This window comes from Anser anser (genome assembly GCF_964211835.1).
Source record: "Anser anser genome assembly, chromosome: 6".
NCBI lineage: Eukaryota > Metazoa > Chordata > Aves > Anseriformes > Anatidae > Anser > Anser anser.
The window spans coordinates 10,378,917-10,391,703 of NC_139726.1; the positions used below are offsets into that span (position 1 = coordinate 10,378,917).

General features: G+C 71.3%; 2 protein-coding genes across 17 annotated transcripts; one reads left to right on the forward strand and one right to left on the reverse strand.

Moving 5' to 3' along the window:
• Positions 1–1,872: 1,872 nt before the first annotated feature.
• CYP27A1 (cytochrome P450 family 27 subfamily A member 1) lies at positions 1,873–6,569 on the forward strand. 2 transcript variants are annotated; one of them, XM_083842736.1, is made up of 9 exons: positions 1,873–2,157; positions 3,945–4,135; positions 4,343–4,542; positions 4,616–4,813; positions 4,984–5,144; positions 5,348–5,514; positions 5,746–5,827; positions 5,902–6,102; positions 6,196–6,569. In XM_083842736.1, the coding sequence occupies exons 1-9, from the start codon at positions 1,912–1,914 to the stop codon at positions 6,319–6,321; spliced, it is 1,572 nt and encodes a 523-aa protein (XP_083698862.1). In that variant the 5' UTR covers positions 1,873–1,911; the 3' UTR covers positions 6,322–6,569. The 2 variants fall into 2 exon arrangements, with proteins under 2 accessions (XP_083698862.1, XP_083698863.1); XM_083842737.1 differs by lacking the exon at positions 1,873–2,157 and adding an exon at positions 2,890–3,843.
• Positions 6,570–7,102: 533 nt separating this feature from the next.
• On the reverse strand, positions 7,103–12,648 carry PRKAG3 (protein kinase AMP-activated non-catalytic subunit gamma 3). 15 transcript variants are annotated; one of them, XM_083842727.1, is made up of 13 exons: positions 11,423–12,648; positions 10,546–10,585; positions 10,184–10,434; positions 10,018–10,099; positions 9,879–9,937; positions 9,589–9,634; positions 9,426–9,480; positions 9,158–9,284; positions 8,835–9,000; positions 8,659–8,696; positions 8,321–8,467; positions 8,052–8,221; positions 7,103–7,670 (listed from the first exon to the last, which is right to left on the reverse strand). In XM_083842727.1, the coding sequence occupies exons 1-12, from the start codon at positions 11,453–11,455 to the stop codon at positions 8,105–8,107; spliced, it is 1,161 nt and encodes a 386-aa protein (XP_083698853.1). In that variant the 5' UTR covers positions 11,456–12,648; the 3' UTR covers positions 7,103–7,670; positions 8,052–8,104. The 15 variants fall into 15 exon arrangements, with proteins under 15 accessions (XP_083698853.1, XP_083698851.1, XP_083698849.1 ...); XM_083842725.1 differs by having other exon boundaries at positions 8,052–8,467; XM_083842723.1 differs by having other exon boundaries at positions 8,321–8,696.
• Positions 12,649–12,787: the final 139 nt, after the last annotated feature.

The following is a 12,787-nucleotide window of genomic DNA, read 5'->3' on the forward strand; positions in this document are numbered from 1 at the left end:
CCAGCAGCTCCCCGATGCGGAGAGGGGAGCACCCGAGCCCCAAGACCTCCTGCGGGGTGCCCGGCACCCGAGCCCCCCAGTTTGCAGGACAAGAGCTCCGCAGGGACCCCGGGAGCTGGGCATGCTGCAGGAATACCCCGCAGGGATAGTGTCAGAGCTCTGGATTCAGCAGCCTGCTCCCAGCCCGGGGAAGCCCCCAGCCCCACCAGCAAGCCCCCCCCCTCGGGACGTGCCCTGGCTCTGCACCCCCCCCCCCAAACAGCCAGTCCCAGCGGTTGGGTTCCCCGGCTGGCGCTTCCCGAGGGAAAGAAGGGGGCCAAAAAGCACTCTCCAGCAAGGGGGTGGGGGGCAGGCTGAGACGGGCGGGGCCCTGGGGGGGCTCAGCCCGGGCTGGAACCCCCCCGTGGGGCTGGGGGTGCGTGCCCAGGCCGGGCAGCACCGGCTGCGGAGCTGGCTGCGCGCAGCCATGAGATGGCGGCAGGCGCTCGCACTTGTGCGCCCCGGCTCTGCCGGGTGTCTGCTGGAGCACGGGGCCCCTGCCCAGCTCCCCTCCAGCCCCCCGGGGCCACCCAGCCCCGGCCCCGCTGCTGCAGGGCACGTCGGGCACCTGGAGCCCAGCCTGGGACAGCCCTCGTCCCCGAGAGGGACAGGGACGCAGCCACCCCTGGGGCTCTCGGGTGTCTGCCTGCCTGCCCCGGGGACAAAATGTCCCTGTCCAAGACTTTGACCCCAGATAAGGGCGGTCAATGATCAGCGGTGGGACGGCCCCAGCACGGCACGGGTCCCCGCTGCGGGCAGAGCAGTGCCCTGCCCGCCGTCCCCAAACCCGGTGGCAGCGCCAGGCTGGCCAGAGGGAACGTGTCCTGGGCACCGCCGCAGCAGCGACAGCTCGTGGGCTGGCAGGAGCTGGTGCTGCGCTCCCACTGCCGCGGCGACAAAGCAGAGTCGCCCCCAGAAAGGTGCCACAGCCACTCCGGGTGTCCCCACCCAGCTCCCTTGTGGGGTGGCTGTGCCCTCCCTGAGCGCCCAACCCCTGCCCCAGGGGAGGGATGAGTGCCAGCCCAGGGCAGCCGCGGCTTACCAGCACCTTTGGCATCGTCCCTGTGGCCTGGAGCAGGTCCTCCCAAATGGCTGCACCAAGGGGACGCTTCAGGGGACCGGAGGGGGGGCATGCAGGGGCTCTGCCACCTTCTCTGCGGGAGATGCAGGTCTGGGGGGGAGCAACAAGGGCGGGGACAAAGACGGGGAGAAAAATGGGGCAGGAACGGGAACAGGGAGAGATACGGGGACGGGGACCGGGCGAGGACAGGGAACGATGGGCGAGGTGTCAAGGCAGACAGGACAAGGACAGGGCAGGGCGGGGGGACAGCCGGCCCGAGCATCAGGCCCAGCGGTGAGCTCGGTGCCACTGTGGGGCGTGCAGGACGCGGGCCGTGGCACCCAGCGCCCGGTACCGTGCCCGCTGCCGATGCTGGGCGAGCAGCACCCGGTGCCGGTACCGGTGCCAGCACCCCCAGCACACGCCACACGGTGCCCGGGGCGCTGTGCCTGCGGCGGTGCCACACCGGGGGCGCGGTGCCGTTACGCAGCACGCGGCGCCCGGCACCCGCTGCACGGCGCTGCCGGTGCCGGTTCCCGGTGCGTGATGCCGGCGCTACGCGGCACCCGGTGCCCGCGCCCCCCGCCCGGTACCGGCCGCGCGGTACCGGCCCCGTAACGCCCGCACCTCCCGGTGCAGCCCCCGGTGCGCGGTGCCGCTGCCCAGCTCCCGGCGCGCACGAGCGGCTCCCGGTGCCCGCTCCCCGGTGCCGGTGCCGCCCCCGCACCGCCCCCCGCGCCTCCCCCGGTGCCGCCCCCCGCCGCCCCCGGTGCCTCCCCGCACCGCCCCGTCCCGTGCGCTGCCGACGGAGCATGGCGGGCCCGAGCGGCGGGGCTCGGCGGCCGCTGCTGCCGCTGCTCCTGCGCCCTCGCCCGCCGCCGCCGCCGCCGCCGCCTCCGCGCAGTCCGGGGCCGCCGCGCAGGGCCGGGAGCTCGGCGGCGGCGGCGGCGGGGCCGGCTCGGCTGAAGGGCCCCGCGGAGCTGCCGGGGCCGGGCTTGCTCAGGACTTTCGTCTGGCTCTTCCTGCGCGGCTACCTGCTGCACACCCACCGGCTCCAGGTGCCCGGGGAGGCGCGGCCGGCCGGCCGGGGGCTGCGGGCTGCCGGGGGGGCTGCGGGTCCCCGAGGGCGCAAGGGAGGTGGGGGGGGATGGCGCCGTGGGCTGGGGGGGCTTTGGGGATGGGGTCGGGGCGAGCTGGGTGCCGGCGTGGGGGGTGAGCCCGCGAGTGACCGTGGGGAGCTGAGGGGGGGGGAGCGCCCCGGCACCCGTGGGGGGGTGCTGGGGGGAGCAGCGCGTCGAGGGGCTGGCGGAGAAGCGGGTGGCACCCGATGGGTCCCGCCGGCTGCCTCGGAGTGCCCGAGCCGGGCAGGGCCACGCGTGCCTTGGCTTCCCCCCGAGGGCCAGGGGCTGCTCGCGGGGTCCCGGCATCCCCGGCCAGCCCCAGCTGCAGCGAGCTTGGGGGGCATCAGTTTGGGGGGGCAGATGTGGGGGCGAGCGGTGCCCGGGGATGCAGGGGAGGAACAGGCAGCTGTTTGTTTTCTTCTGTCGGCACTTCCTCATACGTCGGATGAAGCAAGCCATGGGCTTGGCTGGCCGCGAGCCAGGCGGCAGCCTCCAGCGCCCTGGAGCTCTGACCCGCCACAGCTGGGAGGAGGGCGCAGGATCAGGCCTCCCCGGCACCGCCGAGCAGCGGGCACCGCTGCCTGGGGAAGGGGCTGTCACAGGGGAAGGGGCTGTCACAGGGGAAGGGGCTGTCACAGGGGAGCAGGGGCTCGGGGAGCAGGCACAGGTCCCTGCTGCTCCCCTGGGGCTCCGAGCGTGGCCCGGCTTTGCAGCCAGCTCCGGAGGTGCCTTCCCCCGATGCCAGCAGCTTCTCCCAGCCCTGCTCTCCAAGGCCTGAGCCGTGCCGGGTCCTGGCCGTGAGCACACGCCAGCAGCAGGCTTCGACCCAGGATGCGGCCGCCTGCAGCCCCGTGCTCTCAGGGCGCACCGCCTGCGGCACCGGGGCGGCCGTCCCTCCCCCTCCTTCTGCCACCACGCGCGAGGAACGTCTCCCCGCGGTGACGAATCCAGATGAATCCGGGCTCAGGCTGCGATGCAGTCAGTCACCAAGGGAGATTGTACCACGTGCATCCCCGCAGCCACGGGGAACCGGGACCAGGGCTTCCCTGCTGGGTCCCTGCAGCCCCCTGGGCTTGGTCCCGCTCCGCAGGGGCTGCGGCGGTGCCCAGCGAGGTGCCACGGGACCTTTGGAAGTGGCCCTGTGGCTTGCAGGGGGGTGCCCGGCCACCCCTGGGGTGCACCGGGTGCTCCGAGGGGACGCAGGCACGGCCCTGGTGGGTGCAGGTGAGGAGAGGGGAGCTCTGAGCCCGGAGGAGGGCTGGTGCTGGTGGATGTCCCCCGGATGGTACGGGAGCCCAAGGCCACGCGTGGCCCCAGCCCCGTGCTTGGACACCTGCCCTGGGAGCAGCCTGGTGCTGCCCGGCGCTGATCATTAACCACCCTTATCGGCGGCGGGTTCAAGGACCCGCATGGGCTGAGCAGAGCACGGATGGGGTGATGCTGGAAGCAGCAGGGCTTGGATCTGCTGACGGCCGCTGCAGTGGCCCTGCACCTTCGCCAAGCCCCGTGCATGGCAATTGTCCCCGTCCCTGCTGTCCCCTCCTGGGCTATGCCACCCTAAAAGACCCGCCGGGCCCTCCGTGCATCCCGGGGATGGATGAGGGATGTGCCCATCTGCAGGGGGTCGGTGCCTCCTATGCTCGGGCGCTGATCCAGCCCCGGTGCTGAGCGCTGCCCCCCACCCTGACGTCCCATTCACCCTGCCTTGCTCTGGTGCCTCGCAGCTGATGTCCCGGCGCATTTACGGCCCCATCTGGAAGTCGACCTTCGGGCACTACCAGAACATCAACATCGGGAGCCCCGTGGTGCTGGAGCAGCTGCTGCGGCAGGAGGGCAAGTACCCGATGCGGAGCGACATGGCCCTGTGGAAGGAGCACCGGGACACCCGGCGCCTGCCCTACGGACCCTTCACCGAGTGAGTCCTGCCCTGGCCGTGCTCTGTGGGACAGCAAACCTCCTGCCCCCGCGCCGGGGTGATGTGTGGTCGGGGCAGGAGCTCCCAGTGCTCCCTTTTCCCCAAGCGGGCGGGCATGGCTGCGGTGGGCGGAAAGCCTTGCAGGGCTCGGGGGTGAATTTGGCACGGCGCCGGCTTAGCCCGCTGAGCCCGATCCCCGCCGCGCAGGGAAGGGGAGCGCTGGTACCGCCTGCGCCAGGTCCTCAACAAGCGGCTGCTGAAGCCCTCGGAGGCGCTGCTGTATGCGGATGCCATCGGCGAGGTGGTGTCGGACCTGATGGTGCGGCTGCGCGAGGAGCGGAGCCGCAGCCCCTCGGGGGTGCTGGTGGGGGACGTGGCCAACCTGCTCTACCGCTTCGCCCTGGAAGGTAGGGGGGGCCCGGCCCTCGCCCCCGCCCCGCTGTGTCCCCGCGGGGGTCTGGATGCGGCCTGTTCCCGCAGGGATCTCCTATATCCTCTTCGAGACCCGCATCGGGTGCCTGAAGCAGCAGGTCCCCGCCGAGACCCAGCACTTCATCGACTCCATCAACCTCATGTTCAAGAACTCCATCTTCGCCACCGTCCTGCCCCGCTGGAGCCGCAAGGTTCTGCCCTTCTGGGACCGCTACCTGGACAGCTGGGACACCATCTTTGCCTTCGGTGAGCCGTGGGGATGGGATCAGACCCCACAGGGACCCTCGCGAGGGGGGCAGCCCCCCCGGAGAGCCACCGAGCGTGGCCGGGGCGCGTTCCTTTTTGGCCGCCCCGGGGTCTGCCCGTCTCTCCATGGACTCTGGGTCATCTCTCCATGGCCGTGTCTGTCCCCGCAGGCAAGACCCTGATTGATCGGAAGATGAAGGAGCTGGAGGGGCAGGTGGAGCGGGGCAAGGAGGTGTCGGGCTACCTGAGCTACCTGCTGGCCAGCGGCAGGCTCAGCCTGGACGAGGTCTACGGCAGCGTGGCCGAGCTGCTGCTGGCCGGCGTGGACACGGTGAGGGCCAGCTCCGCACTGCCCCAAGGGCTCAGGGGCCTGTCGGTGCAGACCCTGTTCTCCTCTCTGCCACCTGCCCGGCTCCGTGCCTCGGTTTCCCTCGTGCTTTCCCTGCGCGTTGGAGCTGGGGCTGTCTGGTGCCACGCGGCACGAGGACGTTCCGGTGCCAGCCCCATCTCCCTCCCTCCCCTCTGCTCCCCCAGACCTCCAACACACTGTCGTGGGCCCTGTACCACCTCTCCCGGGACCTAGGCATCCAGGAGACCCTGTACCAGGAGCTGAAAGCCGTCGTGCCCCCGGACCGGTTTCCTCGTGCCGAGGATATCCCCAAGATGCCGATGCTCCGGGCCATCATCAAGGAGACGCTGAGGTACAGCCCAGCCTGGCCCCATGGTTTTGGGGGGATGCTGGTGATGGGGGCACCGGCCAGGCAGGGTGCAGGGCTGGGTCGCAGACCCTTGGGGCCGCATCCACCCACCCACCCACGTCCTCCCCGGGGGAGACGGAGCCGCCGAGCAGCGGGAGATGTTCCTCCTGGCCCTGCCTTGGGGGCCCAGGTGGGCGCAGCTCCCGCACCAACTCTCCCCACATCCCCGCCCAGGGTCTACCCCGTGGTCCCCACCAATGCCAGGGTCTTCTACGAGAAGGACATCATCATCGGAGACTACCTCTTCCCCAAGAACGTGAGTGGGGCCACTCCGGGGGGGGGGGGCCCCGCTGTGCCCCGAGGGGCGTTAACCCCCTTCCCACCCCACAGACCCTCTTCGTCCTGGCGCACTACGCCATGTCCCACGACGAGACCTACTTCCCCGAGCCCGAGCGGTTCCTGCCCCAGCGCTGGCTCCGGGGCTACGGCTCCCCCCACCACCCCTTCAGCTCCATTCCCTTCGGCTACGGGGTCCGCGCCTGCGTCGGCCGCCGCATCGCCGAGCTCGAGATGCACCTGGCCCTCGCCAGGGTGAGTAGGGGCCCCCCAAGCCACACTGGGTGTCTCGGGGGGGGGGGAGTCTTGAGGCACCACCACCCCCTTTTCTCTCCCCCCCCCCCCCAGATCATCCAAGCGTTCGAGGTGCGGCCGGACCCCCGCGGCGTGGAGGTGACGTCCGTGTCCCGCATCGTCCTGGTGGCTGACAAGCCCATCAACCTGGAGTTCATCGCTCGCCCGGGGGCCCCCTGAGCAGGAGGCTTGGGGCATTGCTGTGCCTTTCACACGCTGCCAGGGGTACCCCCCCCCCGCCCCGTCCCCCGCCCCCCTGGGCTGCGGCGGGGACCCAGGAGCTCTGCCTGCCGGGGGGGGGGGGGGCGCAGGGAGGGGGCTTGCGGCCGTGGGGTGTCTCCTTCGTCCCGTGATCGTGTCGCTGCGTGTGGATCTGTGCCTGGGGCCAGGACGCCCGGGTCCTGTCTCAATAACTGACCTTGGCCCCAGCCCCTTCTCCGTGCCTCAGTTTCCCCCCCCCACACGCACACCTCCCGTGGCAGGATGGAGCCGCCAGTGGGGTTTTGGGGTTTGCACGTGGTCCCGAGGGCCGGAGCCAGCCCCGTGGAGTGAAACTGCAGCTGGCAGCAGGTCCCCGCCGTGGGGAGGGGGCTGGCACCACCCGGGGCTGGCACCGTGCCCCCCAGCAGCGCCAGCCAGCGCAGGGGGCGTGCATCACACGGGACCTTTCGCTATCAGTCGTTCCTCCCCAGCGATGCTGATAGGGGGGGGGCACGGGAAGGGGGCAGGGTGAGGCAGCAGGGGGGGGAGGATGGGCTCAGCACCCCCTGTCCCCAGGGGCCACCCCAGCCGTGGTGGAGCCACCAAGCTGCGTGCCCCAGGGTGTCCTGCTGGCTGTCCCCACGTGGGCAGAGGTGCCGCCCGTGGCCGCCCCCAGATGGGCACCCCAGCGCCCGGCACCCCCTCCCCAGCCCGGAGGAGCCGTGCCAGGCTGTGCGCCCAGGAAGGCGAGGACGCGGTGCCTGGGGCGGGCAGCTTTATTCCAACAAAGCTGAACAGACCGGCACATAAATAAATACCCCCCACCCCCCCCCAAAAAAAAAAGTGTGCAAGGTCCCCTTGCAAGCACCGCTGCCAGGGCGCTCCAGCCCTAGGAGACCCTACAATAAACAAGGCTGTGTATGCAGCTGAGCCATGCCACCGTGCCCCTCCTGCGCACCGGTGCCGCCGCAGCCGGCGGGACCCAGCTCACCGGGGGCTGAAGCACTCGGATCCGGCAGCAGTTTGGGATGGGGTGGGACAGGGGGGGCCAGGAGGGTCCCTGCACCCGGCTGCGCAGCCCTTCACGGCACGGTGCCCGTCAGGCATCCCCACGTGCTCACCCTTGGTCCTCCCCAAGGCTGGAGGGAGCTGGCCCCAGGCTCAAGACGAGTCCCAGGAGCGGGGTGGGTGGGCAGCCCCCCCGTACGGAGAGCCCCCGGGGCCTGAGCCTCCTTCCACGGCCCCGCCAGTGCCTGGGCCGGGCCAAGCAAGAGGCCCCGAGTCGGACGAGACGGCGGCGGCACTTCCCCGGTGTCTTCAGTCGATGCCTGCGGGGCGAGAGAGCGCACGAGGCCGTAACCCCCGGCGGGCACCGGCGCAGGGCTGGGCACCCTGTGGCACAGCACTGCCTCCTGCCCTGGTGGCCACAGGGCATGGGGACGGCACAGGGGACATGGGGACAGCACAGAGGGCATGGGGACAGCGCAGAGGACAGAGGAGACTTGCAAGGGCATGGTGAAGGCACCGTGCTGTGGAGGTCCCAAGCCTGGTGTGTTTAGTACAGCCCAGTCCCTGTCTGCATGGAGCAACTGGGCACTGCTGGGGACCGGGTGTGGGGGGGTCCCGAGCCCATTCCCCACCCAAAAAGTGCCACACTGGGGTGTGTGCGGTGACGGGGACCCAGCGGTTGGGGGGGGGGCAGCGCCTACCTGAAGTGGAGAGAAATGGAGGGTGCGAATGGAGAAAGCCGGAGCGTCGTGGGCTAAGAGTTAAGAGCATCGATACCTGCGGGAGTGAGCACGAGGGCCTGGAGGATGTCGGAGAGGGAGACGATGCCCCGCGGGTACTGGTTCTCGTCCACCAGAACCAGGCGATGGACCTGCGGGCATGGGCAAAGTGTCACGGTGAGGGGGGGGGGGGGCAGAAGGCAGGGCTGGTGCTGGCGGGCAGGAGGGGCGCTGCCCGGCCGCTCACCTACCTGCTCCTTGGCGATGCGGTCGATGATGTCCTCCATGGTCTCGTGGGGGTAGCAGGTGAGGACCCCCTCCAGGCACACGGTGCGCTGCCGCAGCGCCTCGCGCACGCTGATGTCCAGGTTGTTGTAGGTCTTCTGGGCCGCCAGGTGCTGCGGGAGAGGCGGTGCCCGGGTGCACAGGGTGCCAGCACGCACGGCACCGCACGTGGGACGGGTGCCGGGGCACATGCCGGGGTGTGAGTGCCCCGACAGCCCGGATCGGGCACGTCCCCACCTTCCCCCACGTGCAGGCTCGTGCCACCACGCTGGCGCACGGCCATGCAAGCGCGCCCGGTACTCACAATGACATCGAACCTGGAGTAGAGCCCGACCACCTGCCCTGCAAGGAGACAGAGCGCGGGGGCTCAGGAGGGGGGGGGCGCAGGGATGGCAGGAGGGGTTTCGGGGCTGGGGACGGGGCAGGAGGCACCGCAGAGGGGGAACAGGGGGCTCTGCTGGGCCCCTCGGCCCCGCGTACCGGCGTCGTTGATGACGGGCAGTGCGGAGACGCGGCGGTCCACGAAGATCTCCAGCGCCGTGTAGATGGGGGCGGTCTCGGGCACCACGGCCACGTCGCGGAAGGTGCCGATGCACAGCTCCTGCACCGTTTTCTTCAGGAAGCGCGGCTTGGGGATGGTGGAGCCCTGCTTTGGGGCAGTGCACGCACACACACACATGTGTGTACACACACACACGGCACCCCATGTGTGCGCACACTGCGCGACCCCGGCGAGCAGCGCGCACCCTGCACCCGACCCCCGCTCCGTGTGCCCCCCGTGCCCGCTGCCCCCCTGCACTCACGAAGATGTGGAGGAACTTGAGGATGCGTTTGTGCGTCAGGATGTGCAGGACGTTGCCCGAGGTGGGCTCGATGACGGGCAGGCGGTGGATCTTGTGCTTGATCAGGGAGTAGACGGCGTCGAAGAGGCTGTAGTGGACGGCGCGGGGGGGACATGGCTGTGCCTGGAAGCCCTCCAGCACCCCGGGCACACCCCATGGGGGGGCACCTCTGCAGCAAGGGCAGCCGGGTGGGTGTCCCACCAGCTCTCCCCCGCAGGCAGGAGCTCACCTATTGCTCGGTGAGATGTAGACCAGCGGCTTGAAGGAGCCCTGCAGGTACACCTCTGCGAAGGGAGAGCGGTGGGAGAGGGGCCCCACACCCCTGGTGCTACGTCCATGCCGGGCACGTTGCCCCCAGCCCGGACACCCCCGTCACCCCCCCTCACTTTTACCTCTCCATGTCTCAATCTTGTGCTCCTCCACCTCGTAGATCTGAACCTGAGGGCAGGGAGAAGCCCTGGTCAGGGGGCGCCCAGCAAGGGACTGAGGGGGCTCTGGGGGGCTGCCCCTTTCCCCAGCACCCCTCCCCACAGGGTCACGTCGTGGGGACCCTTATGGTGCCCCAAAGCGACGCCAATCCCTCGGGTGCTCCAGAGCAGCTCGTGGTCTGCCCACGGAGCAGGGGACCGGGAGAAGCAGGGGCCACCCCCTGCCCTGCCCCGTGCCCACCCCGGCAACTCACCAGGGGCGAGCGGTAGTAGCGGTGGAGGATGTTGATGAAGTCGGTGATGGTGAGCATCCCTGCGGAGACACGGGGGGCTGGCCGTGCTGCCCGCACCCCGCAGCGGGGCCAGCGCCGCCCCGGGGCTCCCGGCACTCACCCACGAAGCTCTGCGTCTTGCTGTCCCACAGCGGGGCGGCGCGCACCCCGTTGGCCACCAGCGCCACAAAAGCCTTCTTGATCTGGCAGCAGAGCGGGGAGGGGGGGGTCAGGGGGTCCCTGAGCCCCCCCCACGCCCCCCCCCGGGCTGTCCCCCGCGGCCTCACCTCCAGGCTGGTGTCGAAGACGACGAGCTTGCAGCTGGTGGGGACGGCGTCGTAGCAGCAGTGGCTCCTCAAGAAGTGCATGTAGACCTCGGCGTCGGGGGTCTGGAAATCCCCCTCGGGGCCCAGCCCCAGCACCTCGGGGCCCAGCGTGAAGGTGACGGGCCTGGGGCTCCTCCGCCGCCTGTCCTCCTCCTCCTCTTCTTCCTCCTCTTCCCTGGGGCACGGCGCCTCCGGGAACCCTGCGGGCAAACCTGCCCCGGCCGTGAGCCCCGCTGCCAGGTCCCGGTGCCCCCACACGGGGGGATGCCACGGGAGGAGGCAGCGATCCCCTGGGGCCATCAGACCCCCCCCCCGCTACCCACCTTCGTCCTCGGGACGGGTGGCGGCATCCAGCAGCGCCATCTGAGGGGTCACAGAGAGATCGGGGGGGGGTCAGCAGCACCGAGCCCAGCCTCGCCCCCCAAAACCGAGGGGGGCTTCCTGCACCCACCTCGCTGCCGCGGCTCCCCCAGCCCAGGGTGCAGGCGGGGAGCCCCCCTGCCACCACAGCCCCGAGGGACAGGGGCTCGTCCCCCCCCTCTGGGGGGGCAGCGGGGGTCCCCGGGGTGGGCAGGGGATGCGGGGCCACGCGGGTGCTCCCTTTGCCGCGGCAGCCCAGGCGAGCCCTGCGCCCTTCCTCTCCCTCCCCCGGCCCCCAAGGTGTAAATCCTGCTCCGGCTTCCTCCGATGCTGGGAGCCCGGCCAGCCCCACCTGCGGCGTGGCTCTGTAGGTATCGAAGGGTCTCCGCGCCGGGAGACCCTACAATAACAAAGTGGGAACCCCAGGTGGGAGGGGGGCGAGCAGGACCGGCCGGCTGGCCCCCCCCCCGTCCCCACCGGTCCCCCCGGGGAGACCCTACCGCAACAAAGCAGCACGCACCACGGGCAGAGCCAATGTTTACATGCCACCCTACCATAACAAAGCTGCGTGGGCTGCTCCCTAGGGAGGCCAGAGCTAACCCCGGCGGGGAGGCGACCCTACACAAACGCCCCCCACCCCAACCGCTCCCCCGGGGGCTGGCGGCACCGGGGCAGGCAGGCGGCTCGTGCCGTGCTCCGTGCCCTCGTCCCCACGCCTGCCCGGCCGTGGGAAGGTGCCAGCAGCACCCCACCACCCGTGGGTCCCCCGGGACCCACCCGCGGTGGCCGGTCCCCACGCGGCGTCTCGCCGGCCGTGCCCCCCGCCCGTCCCGGGGGTACCTGGGGAGCAGCGGGGCCGGGGAGTTGCTCCATGCTGACTGCGGGGCAGCGCTGCTATTCTGGGCCCGCGGCTGGCCGGGCCCTGGCAGATAGGGTGTCACTGAGCAATGCCAGCCATGCCCCCGCCGCCGGGGGGGCCGCCACCGCCGCCGGGCAGCGCCACCCTGTCACCCCCAGCCCACGGCACCTGCTGGGGGCCGAGGCCCCGGGGACAGCGCTGGCCCCGGGGAGGCAAGGGAAGGGCTGAGGGACGTGGGGACAGGGTGATAAAGCTGCCCCCTGCCCAGCCACCTCCTTGCCCCCCAGAGGGCTCGCCCCCCCCCCAGGATGAGGCAGGAGGAGCAGGGGGTTTAGGCACCCCATATCCCTGGGGATGCTGGAGGAGGGGTGGCCCTGGTGGCAGCCAGCGCCCCTGGGGACGCGGGGACAGCTTGGCTGGGCGCTTTGTCCCCACGGCGCAGCAGCGCAGCCCCCGGCCTCGCGTCCCCGAGCCGTGCCTGCCCCAGAACCTCTTTCCTCGCCCCGCTGGGCCACCCCCTCCCGCCCCACGCTCGCTCCCAGCTCCATTTCTATTTCAGGAAGGTTCAAGTAATGCCTGGCCTGCTGCCGGGCCAGCCCAGGGCTGCCGTGGGCCAGCGGGCCCGGGGCTGGCCGTGGGGGACACAGCGGCTCCGTGCCCCCCGTGGGACGGCTGGAGCCCAGCCACGGTGGGGAGCGTGGCCGCGGGCCCCCCCCCAGATCAGGGCCCAGGGTGCGGGAGATGCTGCCAGGCAGGGCCAGGCGGAGGGTTTTAAATCACGGCCGACAGCTTCCCAAAATACCCGCGGGATGCAGGGGCCAGCTGCGAGCACCCCCGTGCACCCCGTAAGGGGCGCGAGGAGCAAAGCTCCTTGCTCCCGGAGCGCTACAGCGAAGACGGTGCCCAAAGGCAGGGAGGAAGAGGAGGGATGAGGCAGGGGGCCGGGGGTTGGGCACACGCCAGCAGTGCCGGGGTGCCCCAAGGGCCCCCCCCCAGCCGCCACACTCCCGCAGGGCACCGGCACGCAGCTGTAAGCGCCCGGCCCCCGAGCCGGGCAGCCTGGCTCCAGGCTGGCCGCTGCGGCGGTGCTGGCAGCAGGCATCTCCACTTTCGGCGGCTATTTTCAGGTGCTGGAGAGAAGCCGAGGAGCGATGAGATTGTCACCAAGGAGACCAGAAAACAGGGCCCAGCCACGGGCACGGGGGGCTGCGGGGAGAGGGGAAGGAAGGGAAGGGATTTCTGCAAGCCCCAGGGCAGGGGCCGAGCAGGCACCCCGCGTCCCCCTGCACCGAGGGGGCTGCCAGGCGTGGGGACACAGCGGCTGGAGACAGAGAGAGGCCACGAGA